Source organism: Aphelocoma coerulescens, chromosome 12 (genome assembly GCF_041296385.1).
Source record: "Aphelocoma coerulescens isolate FSJ_1873_10779 chromosome 12, UR_Acoe_1.0, whole genome shotgun sequence".
Taxonomy (NCBI): domain Eukaryota; kingdom Metazoa; phylum Chordata; class Aves; order Passeriformes; family Corvidae; genus Aphelocoma; species Aphelocoma coerulescens.
Genome location: NC_091026.1, coordinates 9,365,765 through 9,383,914, shown reverse-complemented (window position 1 = coordinate 9,383,914; position 18,150 = coordinate 9,365,765). Strand labels below are relative to the sequence as shown.

Here is an 18,150-nt window from a genome sequence, read left to right as displayed (position 1 = left end):
CATAGCAAAGACCTGGATCCAGTCAGGGAAGATGGGAAACTGCCCTTATCCACAAGTGCTGGGGGAAGCCACCAGTGGCACAGCAAAGGGACAAAGCCAGTACATGCTGTTGTGTGATGCTTGCGAGGGAAGCAGAAAGCTGTGCCTGAACACTGGTGGAATTGAATGTCAGAGTTGCTTTCTTATGGGACTGATGCAGTGAGGGAAGGGAAAGGTTTAAACCTAAGATGAGAGTCCCCGAGCACTGCACAGCATGATGTGCCAGCGGGGAGGCAGGGGAGCTGGCTGTCGTGGGAAGGCTGTTCCAGCTCACGCACTTGGATGAATGACCCAGCCCACATCCAGCAAAGCCATTCTTCTGATTCATAGCTGGGACTGCGTCGTCAAGACACTGAATGTGTTTTCCCCTGGTGCAGCTGCTCTTCTCACCAGGCATGCCAAGAGGATGACTTGCAAATTCCCATATCTCCCATTAACCTGACACGAGTGGCTGGGACTGACACCCACACAGGCAGCTCCCCCAGGCTCAGCCATCCCAGCCCCTCCTGCCCATTTACACCACTGCAAACCATCCTAATGAAATAACCCACTGGAAACTTCTGCATGGATGGACTTCACTAAGAAAACCAATGCAAAACAGAAAGGCTGCTGTTTCAGTGTTCTCTGTCCCCTGCTGAGACACCCAAGTCAAACACATACTGTATCAGGCAGCTAGGAAGTGGGAATTTTGGCTGGCCAGGATTGAGCTCCCTGACCTTGAGAGGCATTTCCTGTGGTGACCAAGGGAGTCATTTCTCTCAAGGAAATCTTCAGACACCCATAGCCAGGACGACAGGTAGGAAGAGCCAGAGTTGCTGGCCCCAAGGACTTGCTCATGAGCTCCATCTGGACTCAGCACAAGTACAGTCCCGCGATTTCACAGACCGAGACACACCAGAGGTTGCTTTGACTGAGATTACAAGACCAGGAATTGTTTTGCCAACACAGAGAGATGTTCTTCATAAGAAGGGCTTCTGTGAGCCCTGAGAGGCACCTAGTCTGCTCCTCAGGGGGCTGGGGTATTGTTTGCTAAATGTGGAGTACTGCACATTGGAAAGAAGATAATTAGAAGGAGGGGGAATTTGGCTATAACAGTTTAACCAGCACTTACAAATAATTTTTAAGTGTAGCTAACAGTCTGCTTCCCTGGGATCTGTTAGCAGACCGTTCCTTGTTTTGGGGTCAACGTAATAAAAAGTGAGAGACAGAGAAGGCAGAGCACTGTATCTGACAATGGCTAACGTAATTAGTTGTAGAAGCTGATTACAACCACCCTTACATCATTTAGAAAAATAACTACATGGTCAGGAAATGAAAAACAAATTTCTTCAGAAAAGCCAAGTCTTCATCCTCTGATGGCTTCTATCCCGTTTCATTTAACCGTATTGCCTGCTCAAAATAAGCTCTGCAAGGAACAAGGATTCATTAGCTCCTGCCAGCCTAATAAATGTCTGTACAAACATTTACACACAGAGTTAACCTATCGCTAAATAAAACATGGCAGCAGGAATCTGAGTGGGAGGGACTTCTGGAGCAGAACTGGCTTACCATGACAGTGAAAGGACTGTTGGGAATGTCCACCCCACCAAAGCGGACATAAATCACATAGGTTCCTGGTTTGGCAGCAGTGTAGAAGATATCGTAAGTCCCGTCCTCATTTTCAACAACATCTGCTTCAGCTTCTGTCCCATCTGGCGTGAGGACGGTGCACGTCACTTTTCCCTTCCCTGCTGATTTGGCGTCTACCACAAAACCAACCTCCTCACCAGTCTTCACAGTGGGTGCAATTCCAGGACCTACAAGGCAGTTTTCATTACTGAAAGTGTTCAGAGGACAGTTTTCTCAGGCAGGCCGCCTGCAAGGCGCCTGGGGAGCATGGCACCAAGACATTGGTCCCGGGAAGTTACAGATGTGGGTTTGGGAGCAGATGTACAACAAGGGACATTTGTTAAATTGGTCAGCACAGTGGTATGCGAGAGCTGGCTACCAGCTCTCCTTCTCCTCTGCAATCAGAGAGGATGGATGGGAACAGAGAGGAAAAAAGCTAAGTTTGAAGAAAGCAATGCCTTAACCCATACTCTTATCATCCTACTCCTTTATGCAGAGCCAAATGCACTTTCTTCTGCCCAGCCAGCAACTTGGCTGCACTGCTTTAACATAAACCTCCCTGTGTAAGCAGCTGTAAAAGGGCAGGCACAGTAGCAGCCATGGCCACATTTCCTCCACCATTATCCACAAACAATTTTCCACTGTTCTGCCACACATCCCAAAAAAAACATCATGCAACAATGCTAAAATTGTAGCAATCAGATCTAGCTTGAAGAACACTGTGTTTAAATAAGAACTATTATGTCTTATTTGCAGTAGTACATATTGAATACTCCTGCTTCTGACCTGCACTTGTTACCAGGTAATGGCTCATTTTCAAGTGGCAACAAACCAATACCTTGGCAGTACTCCAGCACTTACTCCTAAGGTGATTGTATTTCAGCTTTACAGCAGTGAATCAGAAGCACTTCTTGGAAAAGGGAAATTTTAGCTGGCATCTGGCAGTAATCTCCATCTCGGTTACTTTGAATAGTTAGTGACTTGAGTTACTTGGAAGAGTATCAGATTTACCCATTAAGGCATCTTTTAAACAAATTTTGAGGCAAACGGGATACCTCTTTTTTCTTCCATTGTGTCAGGAATGTATTTCTGTTTAAAACAACTTGAAAGCAGCCAGCTCCTGGACAGGCTTCAGGTGCACTCTAACTGCACAATGTCCAGGTCCAGCACAATGCCCACACACTCTCACAGGTCTACAACAACAGATTAGGTTTCCCTGTTCAATTTGGCCTTGCCTAGTTTATTTAAGTCTCTTGATTGTAGAACAAATAATGTTCAGTGGCATTCTTGTAACTAGTTCCTGTCACTTCTGCTCCCTGTCACAGCCTCCTGGGAGGTGGAAGCATGCCACAGTGACCAGCCCAAAGCCATGTGATGAACACCCATCCTTAGAACTGGTAAGGGACAAAGCTGTGTGCTCCTACAGCAACAAATTTGGAGTCCCTCCCCTACACCAAGGCAATGATTTTTTGAGTCATAGTAATATCTTATCTTTAGGTTCTCTCCTTCCCAAAAGCCTGTTCAGACCCAGGCCAATCTTGACCAGACAGAAAAGCAGCAGAAATCTCCACTAATAACACCCAGCCTGAACAAAGTTTGCTAATATAGAAGCACATGGCCAGCTATGTACATCCTCGGAAATAATTCTGTTTTAGCTTGGAATGAAAAGCTTCTTGCAACACTCACTGTGCAAGAAGCATGATGCAGTGGACACACACATATGTGTTATTTTTAAATCAACCTCACTGAAGCTCTCAGATAAATTTATTGATGCCAAAATAAGCATCAGACAGTTGCATCTGGCTGTTTGTAACAGCCCAGGCAGTTTGACAGATTTTGCTAGAGGCTGCAACAGATCCCTGCTCACCCACAGGGTGGACACTTCTTTATCTTTAGGAAAACCCCTTCTGTATGAGCAGCCAGATTACACAGGTCTCAAGCACGTCTTCTACACCCATCAGATCCACTGTTCAGAAGGCAGCTTTACACCCAGAACAACAGCAAAGAGAGGAGTCAAACACTTACCCGTGGCCAAACACTTGCTGGCATCCCCAGCTGGAGATGCCCGGATCCGATAGGGAGAGGCTGGAATATCATCTCCACCATACTTAACGCCAATTGTATAGCGGCCTGTTTTGTCAGGGACATAGGTGACTGTGTAAGTGCCATCCTTGTTGTCATGAATGTCCACTCTCTTGGGTTTGCCCTCTTGGTCCTGAGGAATGCAAACCAGAAGATTTAGGCACTATGAAAGTTTTGAATTTCCTTAGCTAGGCATCAAATCTGTTCATAGCCATACTTAGGTGGTCTCAAACAGATACAGAATTGCAGCTTCTTGAAGTTTAAATATATTTTGCTCTAAGACTAGTAAGAAAAGTAGACTATTAGGAGGAGGAAGGTTATCAGACCACTATAAAACAATCAGGGGTATCATTAACTACTCTTTGGTTGGTATGAGAATGTTTATAAGAGCAGCAAGCCATTTTAATAAGCTTTAGATTAATTGTAAGAAGTTTGGGTTTCACTGTCATACTGCTACTGGAAATGAAGAAAACTTCCCAGGTCCCTGAGGCACAGATGGGCAGTCAGACTGTGCAGCTCTGTCCTGAGTAAGCACTGGGTAGCCTTGGGCAGCTGCTCCCTGGCAGGTCAGAAGGGAGAGGGAAGCATTTCTGGAGTCTGCTATCAACCCTCCTGCATGAGGCATCCTGCTGCTGGCACACTGCAAAGTCTACAGTTAAAAGCAGGTCTGTGCAGTCCCTTCAACTACCATTTCTCATCAGCTGCAAAGCATGAAGCATTTTAAAAAGTCTTCCAAGCCCGCTTACAGGGAATCACATGTTGACTCCACTTTGTATTTTATAACTTAACACTGCCTGGGCTACAGTATAAGCTGCAAAGGACTTGAGATTTTAGGTACAGCACAAAAGAGCTTACTTCTTTCAGGAACGCTTGTGAAACGTTTGACATTCAACAGCTCAGAACAAGAAACAAACAAATGCTGCCAGGAGGATCACCTATGCACTTCTACTGTATCAGACTTGTGGAACTGGATCTTCAAAGCCGCAGCCAGGCTGGGAGCTCTGATAAGCATTTTGGATCCTTTAAGAGCACACTTGCAGAATAATGGCAACTGCTTTGGTGCACCTGAGCAGGCATTGAGACAGGACAGGAACAAGAATGCAGAAGGGCCAGTACAACCAGCCATGCCGTGACCTCGGCATGCCAGAGCTGAGCTATGTGCTTTATGGTCCACTAACCAGACACCTTTTTGCTGAGGCCACAGAGTCCAGGCACCAGAAACTTCAGAAAGAGTAGTAACAAAGATAAATCAAAACATTCCTGCAGTATCTCCTTAAGCAACTTATGACTTCTGGCAACCTTGAGAGACATCATAATGTGATGCTCAGAGTGGTCATTATCTCATGGCCTTGCTGAAATACACTGCTAGAACACCGTTTCCATTTCAAATGTTATTCCATTTCAATGTGTTTTCATAATCTTACAAGCGACTATTTATCTCATTTTGGGCATTTGCAGAGTGTAAGGTTAGGCAAGAGCCAAACAGAGCATAGCTGATGACTTTAAGACAGAAGTTTCACAAAAGCACTCTCAAGAGCTCCACAAATGCAGAGTGCAAGACTCTCCTGTACCAAACCTTAGCGTCCAGTCAGCAGCCCAGTCTCCAGGACACTGGGTATGTGAGGATAAAGCTGTGGACACTTCTGAAAGGAAAGACTCATGCCCACCTAGAAAACATGTTTCCTTGCTTTTGTTACTCACCGTGATCTGTACAGCCAGAAGTCCCTGCCCAGCATCCTTAGCATCCACAGCAAACTCCACAGGCAGGCTGGCTAGAATGCCATAGGAACTGAGCCCTGGTCCACTTGCTGTCACTTTACTAGCATCATATGTAGGAAGCACCTTCACCTTGAAGGGACTTAAAGAGAAACCCATTATTTCCCCTCCTCCCAAGTCAATGGCTGCTAGTTGCTGCAGTACACGTTGAGGTACATGTGGATACACTCCACCTACAGTGTCTGCTGCAGGTGCAGTGGGCTCAAAATATCACTGAACCCTGAAGTTGTGCAAGAAACTGCACTGGTTAAGTAGAAAGGACCACAGCCAGTCCTTAAATGGTGCTCGTGTGCTGGGAGAACACAATTGGATTGTTAAATCTTCAGTTCTCCAAAGTTTCTCTCATCACCTTACCTTCGAGGAATCTCTTCATCAGCATATTTGACAGAGATCATGTAGGGTCCCTCCTGCATAGGGGTGTACACCACCGTGTGGGTGCCATCTCCATTGTCTACCACATTAACAGGTCCCACAACTCCTAAAAAAAGCAACAAATGGTTTTTTCAGCTGTGCTATTAAAATACAGTCATCTGCTGCACAAAGATGCACTGCTCATTTACAGCTGGCAACAAGCTAAATTTCAATGGTTTTTTTTAATGAAAGCAACAGGCATGGATCAATGATCAGTTTCCCTTATTTTGTATTCAAAGCCATTGACTTGAGATAGATTTGTTATCCACTGCTCTCTGGGCTCCCATCTTCTTGCTGTAAACAGAAGCTAGCATGAAAATACGGGAGAAAGATCTGCCTTTCAGTACAGTCTAGGTCAATTGCTAAAAGTGCATTGAAGATCTTTCAAGACAGAAAATTAGTAATGCTTATAATTGTCTGAACTGTCATTTGCAAGATTACTTATTATTACTGGGATTCACAGCACAGAATTGAGCCCTAAAGCCAGTTGGTGTATAGCATTCACCAGCTGAGTCTTTCACAATCAGGTGTTTGGAAAGGCAGGCTTGCTGCCTAGGCAGGAACACCCTGCAAGCTGCCAAAGAACTAAGAAAGCAGGATCAATCATTTCAATTTGCATTAAGCTAAATCTACAACAGATTATGTGACATATCAGTTCAGATCAACACACAAAGCAGCCTACAATTACAAGTCGGCTTTAAAATATAGAAAGGATTAGTAATAAAGCAAGCACAAAAGAAACGTATACAGTTGCCATGCACAGCCTAAAAGCAACACCTTTGGCTCCCATTCCCTCCTCCAGATGATTCTTGCTGTTGCTAACCGGATTTCCAAGAGCCAAAATTGCCAGTAGTTAGTGAGAGTTCAAACCTGTCTCAGTGTCACCCTTTGGACCACCTTTAAAGAAATCCGAAATTGCTTTCAATGGGGAGCGCCATCCCTGGGAATCCGTCTCATCCGCTAGAATTAAAGAAGTGTTACCTGCGGGGCACCTGCACAGCGGGACCTGACACTCCAATGGGGAGGCAGCTCTCACCTCCCAGCAAGGTGAGACTGGCAGCCAACAGGTACTCACTGCCAAGATATTGTGCCACTGAGACACGGCTTTCTAGGTTAATGCAAACACCATTAATGCTATCACTCAAGGGCCTTGCTGCTCTCTGGGGACCACTGAGAAGTTTCACCATGATTCAGAGACTCCTGCAATACACTGACACAGGTTTCCCAAGTCACTGCTCACATGCTAGACTGTGGATTTACTTTTTGATGTCTAAAACTTAACACGCAATTGTTTACCAGTGATGGTTACTCACATCACTTCTCCCAGCCCTGAAGATTAGGCTAAAGCCATCAAAGACACTGTCCAAAGCAGCACCACCCAGGACACAGCTCTCCTTTCACAGCATGACACGTGAGTCAGCTGCCAAGGGGCACATGCCAGATGAACAGGAACAGAGGTAAATGCTCATTCAAGTGGCACTGCCACCCTTGCAAGCAGGGCCAGGACCATGTTACCTGCCCAAATACAGATATGGGCACAGTCAGATGGAATACTTTGATTCTTACCTCTGGGTCCCGTCACCACCACCTCAAGAGGTGCTATTCCTGCCTTGCTGGCATCTACAGTGAAGGACTGGGGGATTTTGGCTCGAACAGCTGTTCCTAGACCTGGTCCTGCTATCTTCACCTTGCTGGGATCCACAACATCCTTTACAGGAACCTTGAAAGGACTGCCTGGAAGTTGACATAGCAAGTGTTAAACACAAGAAGTTAACAGTTACAGAGAACAAAAGGTCTTTTTTCCCCACTTTTCCTTAGGCTGTTTTATTACTATCCCTTTGCTGCAGGCAGGAATGACAACCCCACAGCTTCCACACTATCCCTCTGCTTCTGCAAAAGTCAGAAGTATAGTGATGGTGCTTCTACATTTTTACAGAATTGTTGACAACAATTCTGTTGTGATCCATCTGCTTCTCACACCTCAGGAAAAATAGCAAACTTGAAAGAAACCAGAAGGGCAAATGAAGCATCATGGAGGCAATGCGTTTCCTTTGTATCTTACCAAGTTGAGTAAGTCAACAAAGAGAATGGGACCAACAGGAAACATCCAATTTACATGCAACATGCAAGGCATGCACAGGTAAATGTCTCGTTTAGGGAACAGTTACTATGCTTTCTGCAGTGACCAAAAATTGAAGTGTTTAATAAAATCCCCCTGACAGGATCACCCATTAGACCCTCTTACTGCAGAATAGGATCTTTTATGTACCCACATACTAAAGGGCTATTTTCATGACCTAAAGTATTACACACCACTTGTGCATAAGACCAGTTATTTGTCAAGGGTTAGTGTCCCTTTCCCTGTCCCACTCATCTGTACCCACTTGAGCAAATGCCACTGCCTTTTCTGCCTGAGTTCTGAGGAAAAGCAGAAAGTCAAAATCACATCAACATCTCATAGCACAAGGGAGATTCAGCTAACTGAGAGCTCCAAGTCCTTAGTTTGACTTCTTCCCTCTTCTGAAAGCCACTGAGCAAGAGCTCTTACCAGGAATATGCTCTCCCCCATACGTGATGTTAACATCGTAATCTCCTGGAACATAAGGAATATACTCGGCACTGCAGCTCCCATCTTTGTTATCTTTACAGCTAATTTTAGATTCTGAAGGTCCTTCAACAGTTATTCCAAGGCCACCAATTCCTGCCCCTCTGCAAGACAGAAACACACATTGTTAGAATCACCTGCTTCTAATGGCAGCTTTGTAGCCTTCGTGTGCTCTGGCTGCATTTTCATCCTTTCTGGGAATATGGTGTCCTGACTTGCGATGTTCAGCCTTCAGCATGTGCTGGCAGGCAAAGCTGTTCAGTACTAGCTCATTCACATTTTCCTAGAACTTTCTCCTCAGTAACTATCAATCCCTAATGTCAAATGTTTGCAGAGCAGAGTAGATGATGAGGTAGCACACAGTCATCAGCAGGATACAGCTCAGCCTTTTTATAAATATTTGTATGGAGTTCGGCATCCTGCATTGCGCACACCACTACACTCTTCCTCCCCTCCCTCCCCCCCGCCCCAGATATTCCTTCAAGATCAAACAGGCCCTGTCACCTGGTGACAACCGAAAAGGCATTTGGCTGATTTGTGAAAGCTTCTGTGAGTCCAGGTCCTTGGGCCTTCACACGTGATGGATGGCAGCCCTCTGTGACATTCACTCTGAAGGGACTATTTGGCACAGGCACACCATCATACGTCACGCTGACTGTGTGCGGACCTGTTAAGAAGAGAGAAACATCTTCTGAATTCCCTAAACATGCTCATCATTTAACATCATTCTACAAGATGCTACAGACTAAAATGTCAGTTTATGGGTAAGTGTTTCCTTCTGCATTTCACAAGACTTCACTAGTGTTTTGTAACTGAGATGCCATCTACACGCTGTTCTTTTAAAGCCAAGTTACTGTAAAAGTCAGTTCTTCAAGTTCAAGTAGAGCTACTCCCTGCAGAACTAGCTCCTCTACTGGCAGACCTCTTGCAAAGATGCCAACAAGTTACTGGCACACCTCAGGGGTTTGCCAAATGAAAGTAGCAGAAGAGCTGCTTGCTCTCGGTTTTCCCCTTTCAAGTAAAAGAAAACAAGTCCTGCGGTTACCCTTTTCAAATGGTGTGTACTCCACTGAATATGTTCCATCGGCATTGTCTTGGATGAGATAGTCTGTGGGGGAGCCAGATGGGCTCGTGATCTGTGTCCTGATGTGGTCACCACCAGCCTTTGTTAAAGGTCGAGCATCCACAGTGAACTCAGTTGTAGCTTCTCGGAAGACGTCTGCAGAAAACATTTTGAAGAGTCACTTCAAGAAGTGCATATATTCCCAACAACAAACATTTCGTGAAGCGGCATGATAAACAACTTAGTTGGGAACATGAGACTCCCTCCTGTCCAAGGATCACCATGGAAACATGCAAGGCTTTTACAACTTTCAATGCTCAGAATACTCAAAAAGAACTGCAAGTCCTACAAACTCTGATAACAACAATTATTCTCACCTTTTCCTTCCACTCCTGGCCCAAACACTTTAACTCTGCTTGTGTCCACAGCTGGCTCCACTTTGACCCGGGCTGGGAATTTAGGCACTTGCTCTCCTCCATATCTCATCTTGATTGTGTACATGCCAGCCGAGAGAGGCACGTAGGTAACGACATAGGTTCCATCTTTGTTATCATCGATCTGGACCTCAGCTTTGGAGCCAGTATCTGACACCATGTCCACCCGCAGGTCCCCAGGGCCCGCTTCCGTGCAGTCGACATTCAGCAGCCCTGCCTCACCTACTTTACCACGCTCCAGACCTGGGCCTGTGGCAATGACTTTAGAGACATCAAATGGCATTTCTATATCTGCCTTAAAGGGTGAACCGGGAATGTGAACTTCTTCAAAGAGGATGTTTACAAAATACTCTCCAGGTTTCGTAGGCAGGTAGGAGACAGAGCAGGTTCCATCACCATTGTCCGAACACTCAATTTTAGCTTCACATGGGCCTTCTACTGTCAAACCCAAACCTCCAGTTCCTGCCCCTTTAGTATCTATTGTGAACTGGGCTGGTTTTCCAACGAGGCCACCTCGAAGACCTGGACCATGAGCTTTTACCTAGAAGAGAATATGCAGTTGAGCTAAACTGCCTTTTCCATGTTATTGCCAGAAGACTGCCTAGTTAGACTTGTTTGTATGTGGGACTCAATTAACAGGCTCTTAAAAACATACAGAAGGCACTGTCTCCTTGCCACTCATCCCATTTTTACTGTAAAGTGGGTACTTCTCCTCCAAAGAGGTTTCTAGGCAAGGATATTTATAATTTCACCATAGCTGTTTTTATATAGCCGTGGGAAATAAAAGGTGGAAATTTTAAACTATTTGATGGCTGGACACATGTTTTTCTTGAAACATATTTCCTTAGAAAAAAGTATCTTAATATATCAGAGATGCTTATCAGAAAGATTCCTATTAAATTAGGAGCAAAGCTTAAGTTTACCACACTATGCAGGATGCTTGCCATATTTTTTATTAGCTCAATGGTTTTTTCAAATACAGTGTTACAGGAATGAAATCTACAAGTCCTAGAGGCTTCAAAAGGAATCACTGAGTGCTCTGAGTAAGGCCATTCTGGGGTATGTTTTGGCCAAGATCAAGCCAAGTCTCATGCAATAGCCCACAATTCAGTTTTCAGGTATCAGTTGCTGTTACAGCCCTATACCACTCACTCACCTTGGAGGGGTCCGGAGGTAATGTGGCCTCCACAGTGTAGGGGCTCCCTGGGATTGGGTTGCCATCATAACTCACATCCACCACATACAGTCCTTCTTCCCGTGGGATGTATTTTGCAGTGCTGCACTCCTTACCCAGAACTGGTTCCACCAGACATGGCACAGCCTTCCTCATAGGACTGGAAATATTAACCTCCAGTTTACCCTGCCCACCAGCTCCTTTGGTATCAATTACAAATTCCTGATCCTTCCCTACTTCCACTCCTGAAAAAGACAAAACCCATATTACATTACTTACTTAACATCAGACAGTGGTCCAAGGAATCTCCCATGCACATATCACTGAGGGAGCAGGTATTGCCAGGCCCCTGCCCAGTTTACATCCCTCTGCAAGCAAAAAACCCTCCCAAGCCAAACAAAAAAACCCCCAACTGAAATCAAATGCTTTAGTTAATTGATGCTACAAAGCTACGGGGGAAAACAAGCCTGTAAGATGTGGCCTGACAGTATCAGAGGCTCATTTCAGGAAAGCAACATATTTCACTGCCTTAAGTTCTTCCACTTTAGGAAAACAAAAAGACTGTAAGAATGACAGTGTGCACTGTAGCAGTCTGACACATTTAAACAAACAGCCATCTAGCCCTCAGGGAAACAGATTTCATCAGTGAGTGCTCAGCCTGGTGAAGCATCCAGCTCTGTTCACCACAAAGGACCAAACCCCAAACACACATTTTGTCTACATAACTATGTAATCTTTGCAAAAAAGAAAAAAAAAATCTAAATTAAAATTCAGTCCTCATGAGGACTGAGTGGTCGAGTTATAAAGTTGGAGCTGGTTGATGCCCAGCTGTAGCAAGTTAAAAATGAGATTGTTTTGCCGGCTCCTGTTCCAGCAGGACATGTTGCCTATCACCGAGACTCCAGAGACCCTTGAGAGGCTTCCAGCCCACAGGTACTTACTGTTTTCGAGTCCATTGACCTTAACCTTGCTTAGGTCTAGCGGAGCAGCAACGCCCACTGTGAAAGGGCTTTTAGGGATAGGATCACCACCGTAAGTTACCAAAACCTTCATTGGACCCTAGTTGGAGAATTTACAAATTAGCTCAGTTCCCCACTTCGTACAGACACACCAACACCCAAGCAGTACATAACCACATCAACTAATCCATTTTATCTGGCCACAGCCAAACTTACTGATTTATGGACACTAAAGCTCTCACACCACTGCAGCCCTTCAAAGTACTAAATGGTTTTTATTTAATACAGGAAGAGAGAAAAAGACAGTTCTTTCCAACATTTAATTAGACTATATCCAAGCTGCCTGGCAAGGGCTCTAGCTCAGGCTGGCTCCCACCCTCCCAGCGCTCAGATCCAACAGCTGAATGAATGTCCCACTGCCCCAGACCAGGTATCCCCTTCCACCACATGGAGAGGCCAAAGCTAAGACTGCAAAGAGGCCGTATTATTACAGCATCTGAAATACCACGGGTTTAAGCTCTACAAGTCAGAAAGATTAATGCTCTTGTGTATTTTGGCTGGAATGCTGCACAGCCATGGCAAGCTCCAGCCCCATGATGTGTGCTCCTTTTATTCTCTCCTACCGCAGTCCATATTTTAGCTATATTCACTGTTTGCTTACTTTTCATTCTTGGCTGGTTCGGCTCCCAAATGAAATAATCATGGATGTTTCATGCAAGCTAGTGAATAGCTTCCATGATTATTTTTGGTTGTTTTTAGAAAACACACACATGGGTAGCTGTAGCAACACCACGAGATAGATAAGGCCGAATAAACAGCATTAAACCAAGGCTGCTCTGCGGCTGACGCTGCCCCTCAGGAATTTAACTACCTACTCCATCCTTCCCCTGCTCTGAAGAGTCCAGAGTCTCATTCATAAGCTACTGCTTAGGAACCTGAGCAAGACAGGGTCCAGGAAAGACCCATGTGCTCACAGCGTGGAGGGACAATGAGGCTACTCTACTCACTGAGCAGTCTATCTTCACCTCTTTAACCACTGCTCTCCTGCCACTGCTATCCGCAAGCATCTCCTGTAAGCCAACAGCTCCTCCATGACCCATGGTACTTCTCCAGATGGAAGACCCAAGTGAGAAACCTGGTTTGGGCATCCTAGCTTGTTTCACCAGTGCTTTTCAGGTGAAACACAGCAATCTGGTACTGCTCATAAACACATGGAGTACAGAGGAGTGCTCCCTTCTGCATACCAACCCTGACTGAACAAGCAAAGCCTCTCCAAACAGGCACGCCAGCCATATCCTGAGATCATGCAACTGCTTTATCCAAAAACAAATGCTAGCTCTATGGTGCTTCCAAGAATTCTAATCCAGCATTATCAGCTAAATAATACTGCAGTCTTCCTTATCAGTCCATTTTTACATAGCTCCATTCAAGGAAGCTGGGGTAGATGACGTAGTAGCTCATTTGGTTGTTCAGGAGAACAAGAGCAGCAAAACACTTTCATCTCAGCACCAGAGCACCTATGTCCTCAGAAATACAAGATTCATGCATTCTGGTGTTTAGCAGCCCTTTACAAACATGCAAGTACAGCATAAGGAAAAATATTTCCAGTTATTAGCAGCTTCCACTTTCAGCTCTTTAATGTATCTCTCTGTGAAATCAAGTCAGACTCAATTTTTTTCAACCTAAGGGCAAACCTCAACTGCAGACAAATACTTTGATACATTTAATCTGCAGCTCAGCTTCCCTTCTCACCAACAACTTCACTTTTCTACTGGGAACTAGTGCAGCATCACCCAAACTCTTCTTTTTGTCCCTGCTCAGGTTTGCACTCCAGCTCCTGATATGAGCAGCTTGCTGACAGGCAGCACACCACAACCCCAACTCTGCAGGACTGTGGCAGCCCAGGGCAGCTGGGGCAGCAGTCAGCTCCATTGTGGAGTCTGAGAAGCTTTGTCACCTTTCCTCTTCAACTGATAAGGTATGGAACGGCGATGTGAGCTGTGTGTTACCACTTCAATATCTCTCTTTTCCACAGAAAATAAAACAGTGGCAAGCTATCAATAACTACACCAGAAAAATTGCATTACCCCTTTCCAATTCTGATTGTACTGCAGGCTAGGGGAACAGGACACCCTGCCAATTTTTTCTGCTTTTCTGTCTGTGCACAGGTACTAGGGAGGGAGGTCATTGCACTACAGCAACATGAGTTGTTCACTCCTGTACTGCTACAAGAGTCGGACCTACCTGCTGTATGGGCGTGTACCTAACAGTGTGGGAATAGTCATAGTTGTCAATGATATCCAGATCCATCACTGCCTCTCCTGGCACTGAGCTGCTGAACTGCACATCCAGTGGTGCTTTTCCAGCTCCCTTGGTGAACACAGTGAAGTGTGTTGGTTTGCCATTTTCCACACCTAAAGAAATATGTTAATTGTAATTTACACCCAGTTCACACACAGAAACTCTTCTCAAGAAGCATTCAGTACCAATAAAGCCCAGTCAAGAAAAATGCCAAAGGAAAGGCATTGTTTCCAACTGCCTGACACCACACCCTGCTGCTGCACCCCAGCACTGCTCGGCCAGGCTGTGACCACCCTACAACAGCTCCTCATGGTCCAGTACTGGCCACACTACATGAACCCAACTCTCACCAGTTTTGTTCAGCCCAGGTCCTTCAGCTTTCACTTTGCTGGCATCGTGCGAGGGGTCCACTTTCACTCTGAATGGGCTTGCAGGAATTTCCTGCAACAGAAATACAACCCCAAAAATAACCAGGTCACTCTTCACTAGCCAAAATTAGATAACAATTTTAAAATAATTCTGCTCTAATTCCAGCATCTTGAGTAAAATTTCACCTCACTTAAACACTGCCTTACTGAGTAGTATAATTCAAAATCTAGGGCAAAGTTAACAGCTGGAATTTTGTCCCTCTCTGTTTTTTATTTTTAAGGAAAACTTTTTTCCCTTATTTTCTTTGAAAAGTCACTTAGGTTTTTTTCCTTTAGAAAGCAGCCTTGCCCCACCATGGAGACCACACTCATTATGCCAGTCCAACACATTGCACTTAAACTTCAGTGTCCCCAGCCAACTCCTCTCCAAGTATCACAAAAGAAGTTTCCGTTTTTTACACTGTTACAGAAACAGTGACCAAAGTGCATGTGAACTGACATGGAAGGAGCCAGCTGTGAACTGACACATGCATGGTGATCAAAGAGCAGATAAACAGATTCTAGAAACATCAGGCTACAAAATGAAGATTACAAACCTCTCCTGCAAAAAGCACTTTAATAGTGTAGCGCCCGGCAGCAGGGGGTGAGTATTTCACTGTGAACGTATCATTAGCATTGTGGATGATGTCAAAATCTATGTCCTCTTCCTCATTGCTGACCACACGAGCATCACACTTAATTCCAACACTGACATCACCTAGGAAAAGCAAGTGGAGGTTTTGCTACTGGACAGACATTACCAGCCAAACAGCCAGACTATTCCCATTTCTAGTTGTTGAGTCACCATGTTAACTAATGTAACAGACCAGATCACAATTCACTGCAATGTTCTGCTTCCAAGGTTTTTCCACTAAACAAGGAAAATCAGCATGGAACAGTACATAATCCCCTCCTTGCATGACCTGTGATTCTGATACCACAGAACAGCCCTGGCTGCCTTTACCTTCTCCTGCATCTGTGCAGTCTACAGTGAAGTGGGTCGGCTCACTTGCTTTCAGGCCAGTTCTCTCCACACCAGGTCCAAACACTTTGACTTTCTGAGGATGACTCCCTTGACCTATAAGGACCTACACAAATTCACAAGGGTCAGAATCGCACATCCCTGTCACATTCAAGATCATAGCCAAGTCAGAGCATTGTTTGGAGCTACAGGAAAACAGATGCAAATGAATGGCCCCAAATATCCCAGGCTGCAGCTGGGCTGATAGGAGACCACCATGTGAGCTTGTAAAAACAGAAAGATTTATACAAGTGGATAGATTCCTAAAAACATGGAGCAGAAGGGCACACCTTGAAATTCACAGAAGGGTTTTATCATCCTAATAAGTAGTTGTGAGCACCAATGTCCTATTTGGCTAGAACTAAGAACTATCTCTGTACTTACCCTAAATGGGCTATTGGGCACATTGGCTCCTCCCCAGACAACAGAAATCGTATGTTTGATTGGTTTAACTGGCACGTAGGAGCAGGCAAACACACCATCAGGCTTGCTTTTTATCTGGATATCAATAGGATTTCCTTCTCCATCCTAAAAAGCAGTAATACAAGCAGAAAGTTCAGGCACTTCAAGTATGTTTGCATAGTTTGAACAGCCCAAGACTGTTCCAAAATGTGTCAGATTTTTCAGAACTGCAGCTCAGAAATACTGAAGAAATGTGAAATTTACACTCCTTTAAGTCTTCCTCATCTAACACTTGCTCATTCATACACCCTCCTACAACACACAGAAAATTCACAGGTTCAGAGACACTTCAGTGCTTCCAAATGACAACTCAAGGAAACTACACCTTGCTTTGCTGAGGAGACTCCAAGTAAGGAAGCAAAGCCATGTACTTCATACACCACAGAGAAGTCACTTTGTCTTCAGTTGTTGCCTGACTACATTACACAGATCAAAGCACAGAGCTGGGAGTGAATTATACATGCCCAGAATTAAGTGGCATGTAAGCAAGTAGAAATACTTAAGGCATTTTTCTAAACAGTATTAAAGCCCTTTTGCTGCAGTTTCACACAGCTGCCTTTGGCTTTTTACCTGTGCATACATCTTCAGAGGTGCTTTCCCAGCGTCCTTCGTTTCAACTGTGAACTCAGCAGGATTGTTCACTATACAGCCAGTCCTCTCCAAGCCCGGGCCATAAGCCTTCACCTAAAAGAGCACCTCAAGAGTATTAGTTTGCAGTTCAGAAAGAGAAGCAAAACTAAGTGATTTATGTATGAAGACCTGCCCCCTCCACAAACCCCATGAAGCATGTGATACTACTTCAGCAAGTTTTCATTACATTAAATCAAAACCACAACAGTGTTATTAGAAAAAGCTGGGGAATATCTGGCTGGGTAATATCTTGGCAAATTCAGAGCTTTAAGCAGAGGTAGCTTAAGAGTCTGCTACCAGAATCCTTCAGAAACATCTCTACTGTAGTTACACCAAAGATGTGCTATGCCATGGGTGAACTTCTATGCCCCACCTTATCCGCGTTGAAGTCTCCTGAAGCTGGGCGAATGAAGGCCATGTAAGGGCTGTCTTTTATGTCCTCATCATCACACATGATGTGCACAGCATATTCACCAGGCTCTTTGGGCCAATACTTCACATCACATGAGCCATCGTTCTTGTCATCACACTCAATTTTAGCCTGAGAAGGGCCTTCTATTGCAAAGCCTGAAAAAGGAACAAGTAGGTTCCTCACGTTAGGTTTGTGGTGGCTGCTAACACCACTTCCACAAATAGCTTTTTGTTAGCCATAACCATGCCTGATCTCTCAATCACCCTTCAGCAATCCAGGAGATAATCCATCATCCATCATTCCCTTCTGGATCTCATCCCACAAAAGCACAGATTAACACTCTCCATCACACATACTCCTGTCTCTAGGACTTGCCTTTGATACTCTGATAGACGTTTCTGTTTAGACCACACATCTTACAGACATCTTTTTTTTACTGTTGGGAAACCTATTGTTTCTCATGAGTTCGTTGCTGGCATTGCAAGATGCAAATATTTCAGGGAAACTAAGTCAAGTAACATACCAAGAGAGCCAACTTCTGTGCCAATGGACTCGACCACGAAGTCGGCCGACTTGCCCACAATTCCCTCATGCAGTCCTGGCCCCCAGGCTCGCACTTTCTGAGGACCTGCCTCATGACCCACTTGAACTTCAAAGGGGCTACAATAGAAAAACGAAGCATGGCATTAGAAATGAGGGCAAATATAGCATCCATGTTTTTTCCCAGGCATTTTAATGAGGCTTTATGTTGGATTTTCCAAATTAA

General features: G+C 44.8%; 1 protein-coding gene across 6 annotated transcripts in view; it reads right to left on the bottom strand.

Annotated features, from left to right (window-relative positions):
- Positions 1 to 18,150, bottom strand: part of FLNB (filamin B) — a 71,890-nt gene that overhangs the window by 17,280 nt on the left and 36,460 nt on the right. For 4 of the 6 annotated variants that reach the window (XM_069028085.1, XM_069028089.1, XM_069028086.1 and 1 more), the window contains exons 11-30: positions 17,908 to 18,044; positions 17,346 to 17,539; positions 16,913 to 17,026; positions 16,265 to 16,408; positions 15,824 to 15,947; positions 15,417 to 15,577; positions 14,803 to 14,893; positions 14,396 to 14,565; positions 12,134 to 12,251; positions 11,175 to 11,437; positions 9,962 to 10,559; positions 9,567 to 9,740; positions 9,026 to 9,188; positions 8,465 to 8,625; positions 7,483 to 7,650; positions 6,787 to 6,876; positions 5,860 to 5,983; positions 5,431 to 5,587; positions 3,673 to 3,862; positions 1,588 to 1,835 (exon numbers count right to left, since the gene is read on the bottom strand). In XM_069028085.1, coding sequence (XP_068884186.1) covers positions 1,588 to 1,835; positions 3,673 to 3,862; positions 5,431 to 5,587; positions 5,860 to 5,983; positions 6,787 to 6,876; positions 7,483 to 7,650; positions 8,465 to 8,625; positions 9,026 to 9,188; positions 9,567 to 9,740; positions 9,962 to 10,559; positions 11,175 to 11,437; positions 12,134 to 12,251; positions 14,396 to 14,565; positions 14,803 to 14,893; positions 15,417 to 15,577; positions 15,824 to 15,947; positions 16,265 to 16,408; positions 16,913 to 17,026; positions 17,346 to 17,539; positions 17,908 to 18,044 — 3,589 coding nt within the window. The remainder of the gene's footprint in view (positions 1 to 1,587; positions 1,836 to 3,672; positions 3,863 to 5,430; positions 5,588 to 5,859; positions 5,984 to 6,786; positions 6,877 to 7,482; positions 7,651 to 8,464; positions 8,626 to 9,025; positions 9,189 to 9,566; positions 9,741 to 9,961; positions 10,560 to 11,174; positions 11,438 to 12,133; positions 12,252 to 14,395; positions 14,566 to 14,802; positions 14,894 to 15,416; positions 15,578 to 15,823; positions 15,948 to 16,264; positions 16,409 to 16,912; positions 17,027 to 17,345; positions 17,540 to 17,907; positions 18,045 to 18,150) is intronic. The other 2 variants (XM_069028087.1, XM_069028088.1) reach the window with 1 other exon arrangement.